General features: G+C 37.8%; 1 protein-coding gene across 1 annotated transcript; it reads right to left on the bottom strand.

Moving 5' to 3' along the window:
* Nucleotides 1-1,773: 1,773 nt before the first annotated feature.
* Nucleotides 1,774-16,806, bottom strand: PCF11 (PCF11 cleavage and polyadenylation factor subunit). Its single transcript, XM_010294908.1, has 15 exons — nt 16,683-16,806; nt 14,211-14,399; nt 13,607-13,798; nt 11,664-12,766; nt 11,205-11,394; nt 10,473-11,115; nt 8,890-10,385; nt 7,512-7,599; nt 6,721-6,840; nt 6,114-6,222; nt 5,308-5,491; nt 4,680-4,835; nt 3,516-3,608; nt 2,975-3,010; nt 1,774-2,355 (listed from the first exon to the last, which is right to left on the bottom strand). Exons 1-15 carry the CDS (start codon nt 16,779-16,781, stop codon nt 2,146-2,148), a joined length of 4,908 nt encoding a protein of 1,635 aa, XP_010293210.1. The 5' UTR covers nt 16,782-16,806; the 3' UTR covers nt 1,774-2,145.
* Nucleotides 16,807-17,141: the final 335 nt, after the last annotated feature.

The raw sequence follows: 17,141 nt of genomic DNA, 5'->3' as shown, positions 1-17,141 counted from the left end.
GCTTGCATTGCCGAGTGGTGCTTTTTGGCACCTTTTTGGCAGCCCTGAGCTAGTGTCTTCATGGCATTCGTGTAACAAATCAGCGTCTGTTCTCGCCTCTGAAACTCTCGGTGATGTATTGACCAAGAAGTATTTAACCTGTTTATGCTCTTTGCGGGATAATCAGACTCCAGTCACGATTTGTATACGTTTAACCCCCTCTCTCTGCGTCAAGATGTTCATACGGCACAAGGGGGGGTATGTTTTTTTCTGCAAGTTACATAGTCCTGCTCCTCACCCCCCTTAGCCAACACCAGCTGGTGCCCTGGACCGATGCCAGGTTTTTTGGAGGGGTCAAAAAAAAGCACCTCGCATTTCCAGAGTCCTGCTTCCAAGCCCGATGAACCCTTCCCGATGAGATTTACATTGATAATTACATGGACCAAGTAAGGTCCACGTAGCGCTTAGTTATCATTGTCATTAGAAAGCTGCCATAAATCCTCTTCTTGCAACTTACAGGTCTCTCTTTGTTCTATCCGTACCAGACAGAGCAATTTGTTCCCTTTTTCTAACAGCCTTCTACATATTTAAAGACATCCCATCACTGCTCAGTCTCCTCTGAATTCCGTTTACGGTATTTCAGCGCAGAGTGTCAGTTGGGCCAAGCCTCCATCCCTGTGCCAGAAGCAGCTGCAACAAGTAGCACCGCAGTACCTCCCCACAGCACAGCCAGCAGCCATGCACCGCCCTGCGCGCTGACGTACCCCTCAGCAATTGCATTGCTATTTTTGATCCTCTAGACTCTAATTGGAAGGTATTTTTCAGGTTGACATCTAGAACAGGGCACGCTCACAACTATAGCTACAACCTTAACACAACAGTCAAGGAATTATTCACATCTTAAAAAGTGCTTGAAGCCTGGTTGTGGAGAAGTGTTGCAGCCAACAGCGAAATCAGCTTCACAGCCGATTATTTCTACTTACATCATACACTAAGGGCGAGTTCAGATCTCCCACGTACCCTCACTGCAAAGGCAATACACTAGGACTGTAGCATTGCTCTGACTTGTAGTGCTCATGTCTTGCTCCCAGCAGGTTTAAAAATATGCACTATACACACGGCAGAGTGAATAAAACATTAAATGCTTGTTGTCCTAAGCCACACAATTTATGATTATTTATTTCCAATCCCATAAACATGCCAGCCACACAAACCCATTACTGAAAGGAAGAGACTCACACTCAAATATATGCTTAATTTCATTTATTATAGTTAAGAAATATTAACATCTCAGGATATCTGGTTTACCATCTAAGTCCAGTCATAAGCAACAAAAAAAAGTTAACCATGTTTCAAATGAGCATTCTTACATTCATTCCCCTCTGTAACGTAAAGAAAAGTTTGTTCAGCTGTATTAAATTCTTATGTGTTTGACCAATGAAAAAAAAAATCATTAAAAATGTCTTAACTACCAGGCATCCTGGTTTGTTAGTTGTTTGTTGGCACTTGTGTTCACAATCAAGCACTCCGGTTGGTTGGTTAGATTTTCCCTTCTACCCAGAACTGTCTTTTGGTGGGGTTTTTTTGTTTTGTTTTTGTTTTGTTTTTGGGTTTTTTTTGTTGTTTTTTTTTTTTTTTTTATATCTGGATATGTAAGTTTGTTCAAATAAGTTCAAAAAGAAAAGAAATCTAGGGCTGTCTGAGAAGTTCCTGCACTGCTTCCCTTAATAACCCACCTATGGGATAACTGAAGTTATTTGCTTTCATTTTACTGAATCTTATTGAGCAAAATTTCTTTTTAATTCCATTTAAACTGAAAAAAGTACAGAAACACTGTCTTCATTTGATGGGGTGCATAAACATTACACTCCATATATAGCAAAAATATCTTTTATTTATAATTTACATTTCCACAAGTGAAAATTGTACATTTTTACATATACCGTTTCATTCCATTAAATTTTCACGCATCTACAGAACTTTCACACAATGACACCTGAAACTGTGCAGGCAATAAGAAATTCAAATACAAAAATGTATTTATTAACCAAACAGCAGTTGAGGCCCTGCCTCAGTTGAACATTTTTATTTCATATAAAAAGTATTTGCCTTCCAGAGTTAACACAGCAGCTCTTCTGTAAAAAAAAAAATCCTACCTCTGTTTATTTAAACAGACTCATCAGGTTCTGTTTTAATATCTGTAGATGCAGGTGTGCTCTCTTCTGCACAGGCAGTAGGGGTGTCATCAGGTTCTTCTTTGACTTTAGGTGAGTCACAGGACTCTTGTGTTTCTTGTTTAACAATGTTCAACATTATATTTAGTGGATTTTCTACAGGAGTCTTGCTGGGAGATGGTGTGCAATCAAATGATGATGTCTGCAAAGTGAAAGTCAAGGCAGCATTAACACATGTTAAGATAACCATTTTTAGTTTCTTATCTCTTACTTTTTTTTCCAAATGAAAACACGTTCACAGTCAAGCACTCAAAATCCAAACTTCTACTTTATCAAGATCCTAAGAAAACACACTTATTCTTTAATAGCATCACTTTTTCACAATTATTTTGAAAAGGTATCGTTCAAGTAGTGATGAAATGCTTAATGCATTACCATAAACTATTCCCTGCTATCCTCAGGGGAACTGTAACTTCCAAAGCATTAAAAATGTAACACACCCCAACACCCATTTATTGCATTTTTGCAAATTCCTAAGATTACGCACATTAGTCAACAATAAGTGCATGATGTGTCTTCAAATCATGGTTTTGCTTTAGTTGTGTATGACACACAAGCTGTCACGGTACATCACAACAAGAAATACATCTTAGCTAATTCTCTATTATAAACTTGCCATGCCCAAGGCCTTTAAGTCTTTGTCTAGTCATAGGCAAGAAAAACAGGTACCATATTCTGAATACATCTGCTCCCTAAAGGTCAGAGAACAAGCAAGCAAACTGAAAGCAAAACGCTTCCAAAAATCTGAAGGATTCACTTACATTTTGGTAATCTTCATAGCAAGATGGATGGTAAATCTGAAAAACAATTGTTATACATTTAAATACATAAAAATAAATTATAGCTGGATCACTGGTTATGAACAGAACAGTGTCAATTATACCTATCACACAATTTGTCTAAAAAACAATGTATGAGCAGGGCAAGTATGGTGTCAAATATAACTGGGAAAAGATTTTGTGTATGCTTACTTAGGAAAAGTTGTTATATAGAAGCCAAGTAAGTGTTGGGAATTATTTGTGTACAGCTGTACAGAGAAATAATTGAACCAGTATCTACACGCATAGACACATTAATTTTTCCTTTAGCACTGCAGTAAGGGAAAGCTAATGAGCCTCTACTAATGATACCATGAATTCATGCACTTCCAAAGGTTGAAACATTTATGTACTTGGAAGGCAGTAAAACGACCATGGGAATCCTTCAGGAGAGAAAGAGCACTTGGCTCTCCCATGTTTTTTGCTGTAATTCTTTGGGGTTTCTACTATAAATAAGTATCACGTATAAATAAGATCAGATTACCTTTTCATCTACTCTGATAGCATTCTTCAGGTGCCACTCTTCCTCTTCCTCATCCCAGTACTGCTCAAATTGCTCTTGGCAAATTTCACAGCTCTGAAAAGTTATTGGAGTAACATAGATAAATGAGGTTATTGCAACAATTTACTGAACACATGAACTTCAAGAACCTAGTAACAGACAAATAAAAGTTCTTTCAAATTAAGACAAATACATTACGACTACAACATCATCTTTCCTTCACACTTTAAAAATAACTTTAGAAAACTTTAATTAAAAATTATTTGAATATAGTTTGCAGACTGAGTAACTATCACCATCTTGTTTTGAAGACTCTTCTCGCTTGAGAAGTATAAGCTTTGCCCTTTTAGCTAGGAAGTCTCTGCTTTGTAACAACATAATGCTGTTTTACTGTCATATAAGACAATCCAGTACAGGGATTTAATACATTTTATTTATGGCATTATCTTCACTCTTCTCCTTAACTTGGAGCCTCAGAATAAAAAGGCAGAACTTTTAGATGAAGTATTAACATTTTAGTACTTCTGTGCAAAATAATCAACTCTGAGAACAAAGCAGAAAAGGTACTTTTTAAATCTAAAACAAGGCCTTCACTGCTTGATAGCTACTTTCTTAGAGGCTTAGCACGTAAAAGTAAATTGTAATTCTACCACCATTTGTATCTGATGACTACACCAATTCATCTACCATAATACAGATCTACTGGTTACTTTAAGACTGAGATATTTGTTTGTCCTGATGCCTATTTTCAACTGAAAAAGACATTTCTGTTTAAAAATATCAAAACCCCAGGAAACCTAATCATTATTTGAATGACAAAGGACCATTTCCAATTCACTTGCTCTATTTACTCTTTCTATGGAAGCATTCAGTAAATAACACACTTTGCCCATTTCAATTTTGCTGAAAGAATGGAATGACAATGTGTGCAGATTTTTTTGAACTACAGGTGATTTATACTACTATCTGCCTCTGGGAAACAAACATCACATACACAAATACACCACCTATGAAGTGGCTGCCCAGAGGCTCAAGAACAAGACTTCCGTCTACATGTAGCCCACTGTATGAAAGAACACTGTAAATGTCTTTGAATTATTAGACAATTCTCAGTATCTGAGCTAATAAAGGCAAGCTGAAGCTTACCTCAACTGCTCCAGCTGGTCCAGCAGGGACACTCTGAAACTCCTTCTCTTTCGCAGCTTCTTGTGTCTTCAACACAACCTCTTCATGAGCTTTTTCAAAAAACTGGCTTTTTGCACGCTCTTCTAGATCTGCTATTTCTTCAAATTCAATCCAGTCCTAAGGAGAAAGTTTTTACTCACACTCAGACACTGACACAGCCAGAAATGTTTAAAAAATAAATCTCAGGGGGAAAAAAAGCCATCCCGAAAGTACCATACTTAATAAATCTTATTTCATTAAAACTGAAATGCTCTTCACATGCAGCATTAGCACAGTGCATGCTTTCTCACAATGCTACAATTCTAAAAAAAGATTTTTCCAGAAAGACCACTATCCTTCAATTTTCATTCCATTCTCAGTGCGATCAAAACAGTACCGACAGCTTCCAACTGCTTATTGTTCATCATATAATTGCCTTTTGTGTTTTGGCAGGCATTTATGAAAACTACTTGAAATATCTAAGCCATCATTGTTTACCAAAGGCCAACTCCTGTGATGATGTAAACATCAGCTGCAATCCTACAGCACATATGTAAGTAGGACACAGAATCCGGCCTGTAATTTATTCAACACATACTGCATTACTTACTGTTAAACTGTAGTACCATCTTCTGTGTGTAATTTTTCTGCTAACATCTTTTTCTGTCCGGTTCTGACGATAATGCCAATCTAAATGATCCGCATAAACATCTGTCTGTGAAGTAGTGAATCTCATTCCACATGAGTAACACTGAATTCCAGTGTACAGTCGATTTATAACACTATCGTAGCGCCTACAAAAATGGAAAAAAGTCTTAACATTTCTTTGAAAAGAAACAGGTAAGAAGTTTCTCAGTAAGTTGCTTCATATGCCCACAAGAGTAGAGGAAAAGCATGAATCTACTGCAAGGTTAAAGCACACGATATGGTTAAATTCTTCCTGATTTTCATAACACAATCAATTGAAACTTTCAAATAACAAACAATGGGGTCCTATCAACTATTTACAAGAAACACACTAGCATTGTGTTTCATGCCTACTAGCTTCATCACCTAATAGTGCATAAAACGGTAACACTTGCATTTGGCTCAGCTCTGCAAACTACAACAAAGATGGCAAAATTAGTAGTGACAAAAGAAGAAAAAACAACTTCAGTACATATCACAACCTTGCTGATTAAGTCACAACATGCAACTTTTGTAAAGATAGTCTTCCCAGTTTAGTTTTCCTTCTTTTTCCTTCTCTAAATTCTCCAAGGCTAATGTAAAAAACTGCAGGTCCTCTTAGTCACAAAGTGACATACAAAGCTCTCAGCTGTCTTGGATTAACTACCTAGATACTACCGTGTCTTCACTCCTACTGCACTGTAAACTTATTCTACTATACGCACTGTAAACTTATTCTACTATACGCACTGTCTAAGTTCTTCAACTGTGAAGTTAGTGAGGTCTGGAACATTTTGATCTTCATTCTGGTCATCATCTTCCTCTTCAGCAGCTGGCTGGGCTGATGTTTCATTCGCTTCTAGAAAGCATAAAGACATCATTTAATCAAAATTTCAGTACAGCATGAGAAAGAAATTATGTGCCCCTGAAAGTTATTTTTATTCAGATATTAATATGTACAATCTGACTATGCTAAAATACAGACAGTCTAACATCATTAAAAAAAGGATACAAGATACTGTAAGTTACTCAGAATTTCAATACAGAAAAACAGTATTTCACCTCAGTCTTTGGCATTAAAATTCAGTCTCCAGAGACACAGAAATATTTCAGAAGCCAGCAAGAATCTGATTATAATCAAGCATAAGTTACTGAGGCACTGCACCAAAGACAAACTGACTGCTCTGGATAGCTGAAGTGTACAAATTAAAAAAGATACCAAGCATTTACTCCATCATGTGCACTAAACAAAGTTCAGTTTAAAAAAAGATGCAGGAGTTCACAGAAGTTCTTAAACTTAGCTTTACACTTCAGCTGTGAATAAACAGAATAGTTAGAACATAACAGATCTACATACGTGCTGAAGTGGAATCAGTTTTTGACAGTTTGAGGATCCCTGTTGACAGCAGTTTAGCAAACAGTTCATTGACATCAAGCTGTCCAAGATGGTTATCAGGATATGAATGTGGAACAGCTCCTAGGGAAAAGCATTGACATTCAAGGACACAAAAGGTTAGCATCAGAAATTTACTTCACTTTTATCAGCCTATTTCACAACATACTTTTCGTTCTGTCTCCTGTTTCTCCCTTTTTTTCCTTTCGAATTATTTATCAACTTTCTTTACTTTATGTCTAGTCCTTGGCTAATTTCTTCCCTTGCAACAGCTTCCTTCATAATATATTCTGAAGTGCTAAGCTGGCTGCCAATACACAGATTTCTACTGTAAACCGTTTATTAAAATGTAATTTCCTCATTTTATGCTTGCATATTTCACCAGCACCAATCTACTTCATCACTTACTTTAACCATTTATGACTTTTTAGAAGCTTTTCATTACTAACCATTCACACACGCTGGCAAACACAAACCAGACCTACAGACTGGTACTTTCCAGAAAAGCAGACCGAAGTTTGGGTTTTTTTTAGCACAACTACATACCAAAACCACATGGTTAATGAAAACTAATGAAAGCCTTCACTGTTTGAAGGAAACCCCTGCAGAAACCACATCTATGGCCACCTCACTGAGGAGGCTTCCCATAGTCCACACAGACCTAGTACAGCAGGACATTACAACAGGGTAATTTTGTGGCCACTAACAAACAGAACTATCCAAAAGAAATACAAGTTAACTATTTTGTTACACACCTGCAGGGTTCTGAACAAAACTTCCAGGATTTGGCAAATACTGTTGACCTTGGCCATAAGGCCCTGGTTGACCAGACATGAGAGAAACCTGTGAAAGTATACATTTATCATTAACTTCTAGACATTTCTCTATAATTTTATATATATTAAACAGGAGTGACCCATGTCAGTTTGTTATTGAAAGGTCCATGAATGACTACATAACATTTCCCTCATTTTCCACTAGAAAAATTTCAGAACACATACTCATTTCGCCTATCATTTAAATGATTAAAAAAAAATTCTTCTACCTATATCCATCCTTCAATCAGATTTTCCAAAAACTGTACTTCCTTTTAAATTTTTCCTGTTCACCAAAACAGAGCTCATCAGAAAGAAATTCAAGCAGCTGGTAAAAGTCTATTAACAACACTAATTAACTCTTATCCAAGAAGTGAAATAGCATCCTCTGCACAAAACACATCTTGAAAGCAAGATTTTTCAGCAAACCAGCTACATTAAGCTTCAGATGGAAAACCAGTTTTTATAATACACTTACAAAAAAGTGGTGGGTGTTTTTTTCCCTCATGGGCTGCTTTCTGGATTTACCAAAGTAAGTTTAAATTGTTTAAAATTTTATCACATTAGAGGTTAGCATGACACATTACCTGCGTTCATACAATCAGTTAACTCTTCATGTTCAATTATTATCCCCCAAATGAAAATGATCTCATAAGATCTCTAATCTACTGAAAGAAATGACAGCACTTTCACTGATGAATAGCATCCTTTTGCCCTTTTGAAGGGAGCATTTCCAACAAGCAACAGCAAGGACAACAAAACTCATAAAGCATGCTGGTGCTGAAAGAATTTTAAAAAACTGTAGTGGAAAAATGTCTGTATCTTTCTCAATTCCCCCAAGTTATGGGTATCTCTTTAAAACCAGTTTATCACCAGTATTAGCAGCTGCAAAAAGACAACAGAATTATTTGAGTCCATTCTAATTCTACATCTCTTAGAAGAATTAATCATGTATATTAACTTACATTACTTTTTATGCTTTATATAGAATTCACTTTTGTGTGTTTAATGAAAACACCACAGGCTTCCAATTCCCTAGTTTTGAAGTTAAAAATACTAATTTCACCGTCATATTCTCAGTGTAAAGTGATTGTAAAGATCCGCTATTTTAATTCCTAAAAAAAATTCTTAAAAATAGCAGTGCATGTCCTTCTTAAATGAACTAGAAACTACTGAAGAATTACTTTTTTAGCTTGAAACTGGCTCCCAGTCTGCCAGCTCTTCAGAAAAATCTTCCACTTTTAGAGGAAGAAAAAATGGTAATTCTCTACACAAAAATACTTCTGCAACCAAACCATTTAACATTATCAATTCTTACCTGATTACCTCCCATTGGCATATTATTGAAGTTCCCATATTGAGGACCCTGAAGATTTTTTTCATCAAAGTAATGTCCGGCTGCTCTCAATGGGAAATTCTGTGCTCCTGGGCCAGCTGGCCCACTGAAATTTGGTCCAGGTGAACCATCAAATATATCAGGCCTCTGGAACTGCATCCCATGCGATGGTCCATTGTAACCCTGGCCAGGATGTTCGACAAATGGACCACCTTGTCCATATGGTGACATTTCTAGTCTTGAGGCAGGATGGTTAGCTACATTTTCGAAACGTGCACCTTGAAGGCCAAGGGGCAAGTCAAATCTAGAGGCTGGCTGGTGAGGTCCATCAAATCTTTGAGGTATGGCTGTATCAAATCGTGGTTGTGCCTGTTGGCCAGGCGCCCTTTCAAATCTTGGACCAGGCTGTCCATGAATTCCATCAAATCTTTGCAAGAGAGACAGCTGTCCAGGCTGACCATCAAATCCAGCTGCATGACAACCATCAAATCTTGGACCAGCTCGACCCAGAGGACCATCAAATCTAAGTCCACCAGCTCCCTGGTGTACTGGTCCATCAATCAACCTAGGACCTACACCTGGCTGGCCATGTGGCCCTTCCAATCTGAGCCCACCACCTGATGGTCCATGTGGCCCATCAAATCTGAGCCCACCACCTGATGGTCCATGGGGCCCCATAGGCTGACCATGTGGTCCCTCAAATCTGAGGCCACCTCCAGGTTGACCATGGGGCCCCAATGGCTGTAAATGTGGCCCTTCAAACCTGAGGCCACCCCCTGGTTGACCATGAGGCCCCAAGGGTTGACCATGGGGTCCCTCAAACCTGAGACCACCCCCTGGTTGACCTCGAGGCCCCATAGGTTGACCATGAGGTCCCTCAAACCTGAGACCACCTGAAGGCTGACCACGGGGACCCTCAAACCTGAGACCAACTCCAGGTCCTTCAAATCTAGGACCACCTACAGGCTGCCCTGCAGGCCCCTCGAACCGCAAAGGCCCACCTATCTGCCCAAGAGGTCCCTCAAACCTCAGTGGACCCCCGCCACCAACCTGTCCTGGGGGCCCTTCAAACCTCAGGGCCCCTGCCAGCTGCCCTGGTGGACCATCAAATCTTAGGGCTCCAGCTCCCCCTGCTCCTGCCAGCGGTCCATCAAACTGAGATGCCCCTGCCCCCACCAAAGGCCCCTCAAATCTCATAGCAGCCTGTCCAGGTGGCCCATCAATTCTGGAACTTGAACCAGCAGCAGGACCATCAACAAAAGGACTTCCTTGTCCATCTACCCCAACCCTTGCAGCAGCCGGTCTAGGTGAGCCATCAAATAGAGGTCTATCTTCCATTAGTGCAGTTATCCTCTGCTTTGCTTCAATGCCTCCAAATCTTGATACTGGAGTTTCTGGAAATGGTGCTTTCTCTGGATCTTCATACCTAGTTCTTTTGAAACGTTCACTGAATGGTGATCTTTGTTCCTCTCGAACACCTAAAAAAATCCAGAACAAACCAGATAACTACTCACTAAAAAGTTGCCAATTACTTAACAGCTGTAAAATAAAGCAAAAACACATACCAGCTTGCCCAAGAAGCTGTCTTTCTTCACGATTATCAAATCTGCAGACTGCATCACCATCTAGTTTCTGGAATTCTGTTGTGCTTTTCCCCTGTTGTCTAAGAGCATCTCTAAATTCATCTGATTCTCCCCAGCTGTCATAAGGATCAAAGTTCTTAGAACCTCTTGCTCCTTTAGTAGCATTTTGTTCCTCAAGCCTTCTTCGACTCTCAAGTGGTGAGAGGTTATCGGCAAAAGGTCTCTTAGTGCCACTTACAGGAGAGTGTCTCCTTGATCTTTCTCCAAATGGTTCTTTTCTGTCAAACTGTACTCCACGCTTGGCTTTTGCTTGCTCACATTCTATTCCAGAAAGCAATGAATCAGGCAAATGATAATCCAAAATATCATCGGGATCCAACAGATCAAGCCTTGACAATGAATGCTGAACTTGTGTTCTTTTTAGTTTAGCCTTATGTTCATAATAGGTCAATTCCGCATCTGACAGAAGAGGCTTCTTTTTCAAGCCACATTTTTCCTCTGTAGGGCTATCCCAGACATTACATCTGTGCTTTCCTTCCTGATATTGGAACAGCTGTCGGATCTGATGAGCTACCATGAGGAACTCATCTTGTGTTATTTCACCAGATGTTAAACGTTCATTGGCCTGTAATATAAAGTTAAAGTTTAGATTTCTAAAATAAAAAGCAAACTATACCCAGGACACTTCTATGAAGACAGATTTATTAATGTTACCTTCTTAAGTAATTCTCTCTTGCTTGCAGATGTCAATTCTTTGGGAATCTGTAAATTAGCATCCACACTTAACCGGTGCTGCTGCTTTGGTGCTCGGGGTGATAAAATTCCTTTACCAGCAGGCCAGTTCTCCCGGTGTCTTTGGTGAGGGGATTTACCAAGTGCTTGGTGTTCTTCGTTCTGCTGGGAGCTGAAAGCAAGAATAGATGTAAACTACAAATTACTTCTTTATTCAGGACATAACTGTTACATTCCTATTAGAACTGATCATGACAAAACATCACTATCAATAACCTTAGAATCCAAGTCTGCCTAATTTCCGTATCTCAGTAGTAGAAATAAGTTAAACTTATCAATTTTAACAATCAGAACATTGTCTCCCAAAGCTGACTATACTGAAGTCAGCAGTAGAATTTCCACTGACTTCAAAAAGAAGTTGTTTAAAAGATAACAACTTACTTTTTATTTTCTTCCCAACCAGATTTCCACCTCTTGCCTGATTTGGATCCCTGCCAGTTTTCTGCATTCTCCTTTGGATCAGGAGAAGCTTTTGTAGAATGCTGGCTTGCTGTTTCTTGGGGCCTGTCTTCTTGGGCTTTTTTCACTCTCCTCGGATCTCGCACCTCTTGTTTAACATTCCTCTTATTAGAATTTCTTTCATCTCTTGCTGCTTGTGTGCCTTCTTCAGCATGAGACTGCTTAGGACCTATTGGGCGTATTTTTCCAATTTTAGGAGTTGATGAAGTGGGAGATAAACTCCTAAGTCTTCTTTTGGGTGATCTCCTCTCTCGTCTTTTTGGAGAATGTGTAGATGGCGACCGTGCCTTAGGAGAGCGTGATCGTGACCGTTTTCTACTACTTGATCTCCCCTGTTTTCCACCCTGTTTTTCTGACTCCTCTGTAGTTGTGTCTTGTTTCTGAACAGCACCATTAATTACTTTATTTCTGCTGCCTACTGGTCTATGTTCACACGTCTTATGTTCCTCTTTTTTCTCTGTACTTCTCCTCTTCTCTTTCACCTCCTCCTCTTTGCCCTCTGACTTATCTTGAAGATGTCTTTTCAGTCTTGGATCCCGCTTGCTAATTTCAGATACTTTTGTGCTTTCACATTCCTGGGTTTTATTATCTTTAGTATTGGGTAGCTTATTTTTTAAAGGGGATGGCGATTTAGATTTTGCTTCTGACTGGTCAATTTCCTTCTTCTGCGTTTTTTCACTTGCTTTCAATTTTTCTTGCTTTGTTGAGTTTTGTTTTTCAGCCTGTGTGGTTTTGTTTGCCTTGGTATCAGACTGACTGGTCGTGTTTGGTGAAAATTCTTTCCTATGAGATTGATCTTTAGCATGAGAAGAATGTTGAGCCATCCTATTAAGTCGAGGATCCCTATTCACTATTTTGATATCATGAAGAGGAGGACTTGGGGATGGTTTGTTTTTTTCGGATTGCACAGCAGTCTGATGAGGTGGTTTAACTGTCATATGAGGTGTGGGAGACATGTGTTGCTTGGAAGGTGCTGGAACTGAAGCTATAGTAGATGATCCTTGCTGAACACTAAGAGATACAGCCTGAAACAGGAAAAAATCCAGCATTAATCTGCATGACAACTCCTACCCAGAGATGGTCATATTTTGTCTCGAAACCAAAACTGTAAATAGAAATGTCTTGAAAGTTATGCGATTCAGCTATTTAACTGAAAATGACACATTAATTGCTAATTACAAGCATTAAAATAATGCAGTACCATTACAAAAGATCAAATTCAAACATAATGCAGAATCAGTACTACAAAGTCAATACTGCAAAATATCTAACTCAGGCACGTGTTCTCATTGCAGCGTTAGTTTTTCTACATATTCCACGTGCTCAAGGCAACTAAGCTGCCAAGTAGCTGATATAATCTTCAAATCTCTATACTCCAAAGATCCTTTATTTTGGGATCATCAACTGTCAACACAGCAAGACTTTCAATTACAAATGTAAAACAACACAGCTTAACTGCCATCTTCAGATGGCAGCATCAAACCAACCTGACCTAATGAGGAAACTGGCTTTATTTCCAACAATCAGGCTTCCTTATTCTACAAGAGCAAATATATTTGAAAAAGCCTGGCTTGCCGCAATCCACAAGAAGAGATGGAAGATGAAGATCATAGGCAGGCATAATTTTGGAGAGAAGAAAAAAAAAAAAAGTACTCCACCTTTTTTTAACCTCTATTTTGAGTGTAATTCTCAAGGTTTTTAGGTAACAAATACTACTCAGGAACCCCAGATCAACTTGCATTGATCTAGTCCTAAAACAGCTACGCTTGTCTAACATGAGGAAAAAACAATGTATTGCATTTTAGCTAAGTACTGTCCAAAAGAAAGTTAGATCCAACTATAAAAGTGTCAACTATCCTACTCACCAACTGTGCTTTAGTCTGTTCCAGCTCCAGCTCTAATTTTTTCTGCTGAAGTTCTAACAACTGCTTTTGCTTTGCAAGCAACTGCTGCCTTATCAGTTGCTCCTGTGTCAAATTCTTTTGTATTTCAGGAACAGCTGGAGGAGTAGAGGCACCAGAAGTGACAGCAGAGGTAGGTGCAGTAGATTCCTCTGGCTAAAAACAGGATTAAAAAAAAAGTTACATTTAAAATCCTGATAGAATCAACTAATTCCATCTCCTTTAACTGTTATCATGACCCAGTACTGGGACTTAGTTTGTATAGGAGTTATAAGTTGCATTTTTCATGCAAAATATAACAAAAACAATTTAAAACTTTTCCCCTTAGAATTTGCCTGCAGTGACAGACGTATGTCATTTAATATAAATTCATCAATGTTCCAAGATCTAGAATACTGTTTTGAAATATAAAAAACCCATCAAATATTCTGAATTCAGAAATTCCTCTTACCTGTCTACAAAGGTCAGATACTTCATTCTTAAAACACTAAATTGTCAAAATGCAGCATACAAACAATGAAAACTACATGTATTACCATCTGTTCATACAGTAGGCATAAAAACTTACCGATTTATTTAAAAACTTAGGATTCACATGGATGCTAGAAGTATTCACATTTGGGGGCAGAGGTTTAATTGGCCAAGCAGGATCTAATGAGTTGACTCTGACATCAAGTGCATATAGTTTCTTCAAAGGAAAAATATCATCCCATGTGGAGCGTAATTTAAATAAACTTTTCCTAGTATTTTCATCCACCTAAAACAATAAAACAATTCTATGGCTTGTTAAGTTAATATAAAACAATTTCTTAAACTTTTCTGTAGAACTTAAGACTTCATTTATTTTCTATTTCTATCAACAGTTTGCCACTTCAACACATTGAACTTCCTATACAGAATATATAAGCAGTGCAAATCATACATCTATACCAACGTAACAGAAGCTCAAATGTGGAACTGTTGTTTCAAAGCCATTTGAAGGTTTTATTGTGTATTACCATTCTCTGAGAATTTTCTTTCAATTTTTCCATTACCAAAATTCTCATTTTACTTGACCAATTTCTGTGGAAAAAATACAGTAACAAAAATATTGAAAGGCAACAGCCTCTGAGACAATACATTACTCAAATGTTTGTGCTGAATGGAGTAGAACAATGACAAACAAATCAGGAAACAAACTTGTGAACAGAAAAGGAGTTTTGCTCAGCTGTTTAGCCACTGAAAGATTTTTCTTCCAACAAATGCAACGAAAGAGGTATTAGCTAAAATGAAGTAAATTGTATTTCAGTTCAGCTGCAAAATTAGACCCATCTTGTGAGCCACAGAGATCAAGCGTACTTGTAGGCCCTGTGCTCATTTTGTGTCTTCACAATTAGTTTGGATTACCTCATGACAGGTAAATTAGAAGTTTACAGTAAAGCAAAATTTAGTTCATCTCATAACTTAAGTACAAGTAAACAATAAATGAAAAACATTTGAGGACAAAATATATGCAGCTGTCCTAATGTCAATATCCCAATTTAATCATTAAGTGTTGACTATGTAGATGGTTTTTGCTGCAGTTTTATTTTTAAGATGTTACAGCAAGACATAGAATGCTCTGGAAACTTTCGAGGTTCTTTCGGGGAGTAGCAGGAACTTCAACAAAACAATTCATACTTAGCTACTGGAGGGGGGTGCCTCTACACAATTTTCAAAGAGGGGGTAAATTTCACTGCAAAAGGTGCAGAAATGACTGAGCAAAAGTTTCTGACTTCATCAAGTGTCTAAAGATACCTTAGTGGCCATTTACTGATAAAACATTTGTAACGATGTCAGTGCTGGAATTTTACTTGCATCTTTAAACACAACCAATTAAGCTGTTAGAAGTGACTGCTACTTTACACATTTAATTAATACACATTAATTAAATAGTTCTACTTGGCTTAATAGACAGTTAACCTATAAAACTCTGAAAATTAGTTATTATTCAGAGCTTCCGCTGCAACATTAAATGCAACTCACTTAAAAGACATTCACAATACTGAAAAAACAAGTCTCTGCCTATCTATCTACTCTACACATGGGAGTTTAAGTCTTCTATGGTCATTCATTATTACAATCTATTCCTCATTTCGTCATGCATTTTAGATCTGAAAACCATATATAAAGCATACTGGGATCTCAGATCCTCACTGATACGTAAGATAAATACGCAAAAGCTCCATTCATCTCATTCATATGAGATGCCACTTTCTTATAGTGTACAGGAAACAATAGAAGTTAACCCTTCATTTCTGATCCAATTTAAACCCATTCCAGTCCAGCCTTTCAAAAACTGGACTTTGATTTGCCTTTCTCCCTGAGGAATAAGCACAATTACTTCACTGGGTTTCAAGAGCAAAAATTAAAAGATACGGCAACGTTTTCAATGTTGAATGAAATTAAAACATATAGTTGTAACTTAATATAGCAATACATTCCAAGACCCTTTCACCATGTAGCATTTTTTCAAATCACAGACCACCATGAGAGAATCAGGTGTCAGTGCTATTCACTCATTCACAGTTTAAGCACCCATTTTGCACATCACGAATTAAGTAAATCAGATAAATCTAACTACAGGAAAGAGAAGCTCTGAGAAATGCACAAGAAACTGATTCTCAGTCTATTCTTGGCATAAAGACTATTTAATATCTTAAAAATAAACCAACAATTCATCATTAATTGGTCCATACATTACAGAAAGTCCATCCAGGTAAGCAATCAGTAACCAAAATACTGCTAGTAAAGTCTTTCCTGGACAGGAAAATTACAGGCATTTATGAACCAAATTAAATTAAGCAAAACTTTGCATCTTTTAGCTAACAAGTGACTTACATGCTTGATAGCAGCAAGAATAATCTTCCACCGTATAGATACAGTACTGAGATTTATTAAAAAAAAAAAATCAAATTTGCATAGTTCATCACCCAAGAAAACCCAAAACTGAAAGCATGTATTTATTTTACCAGGAACAAATTTTGCTTAGAATACAGAACTTTTCTGAAAGTGTATATACCTTTTCAAATACACAAATAAATGTTGCAACTAGGTTTTTAGTAAATGCAGTAAGATATTCTCTTCCCACATTCTTGACAATGGAATCCATAAGGTACATAACGGGAAGCTTCTCTGATGCAGGAGCCTGGAGTAATAAGAAGAAACTGAGAAGTTTAGTACAACAAAAACAGTATTTTAAGCTTTTTAAATAAAGGGATTACCAATCCCAAAAATACAGACCTCTCTTTTTGGTTGCCACTATAAACACCAAGGGATCTGGCTTGGGATTTTTTTGTTTATACAAAAACTTAATCTGGAAAATCGATACTCAGTTCAATGTATAACGCAGTGGGTCTATCACACAAAAAAGGAACACCTTAGGTTATTTCGTTTGCGTATCAAAGCTTTGGAAAAAGGAAAAAAAAAAAGAAGAAAAAAGAAGCCCACAAGACAGTATTGCCGCTAGCGTACTGAGTGT

The sequence above is a fragment of the Phaethon lepturus genome, unplaced genomic scaffold (assembly GCF_000687285.1).
Source record: "Phaethon lepturus isolate BGI_N335 unplaced genomic scaffold, ASM68728v1 scaffold29209, whole genome shotgun sequence".
NCBI classification, from domain to species: domain Eukaryota; kingdom Metazoa; phylum Chordata; class Aves; order Phaethontiformes; family Phaethontidae; genus Phaethon; species Phaethon lepturus.
This window is presented reverse-complemented; position numbering and strand designations above follow the sequence as displayed.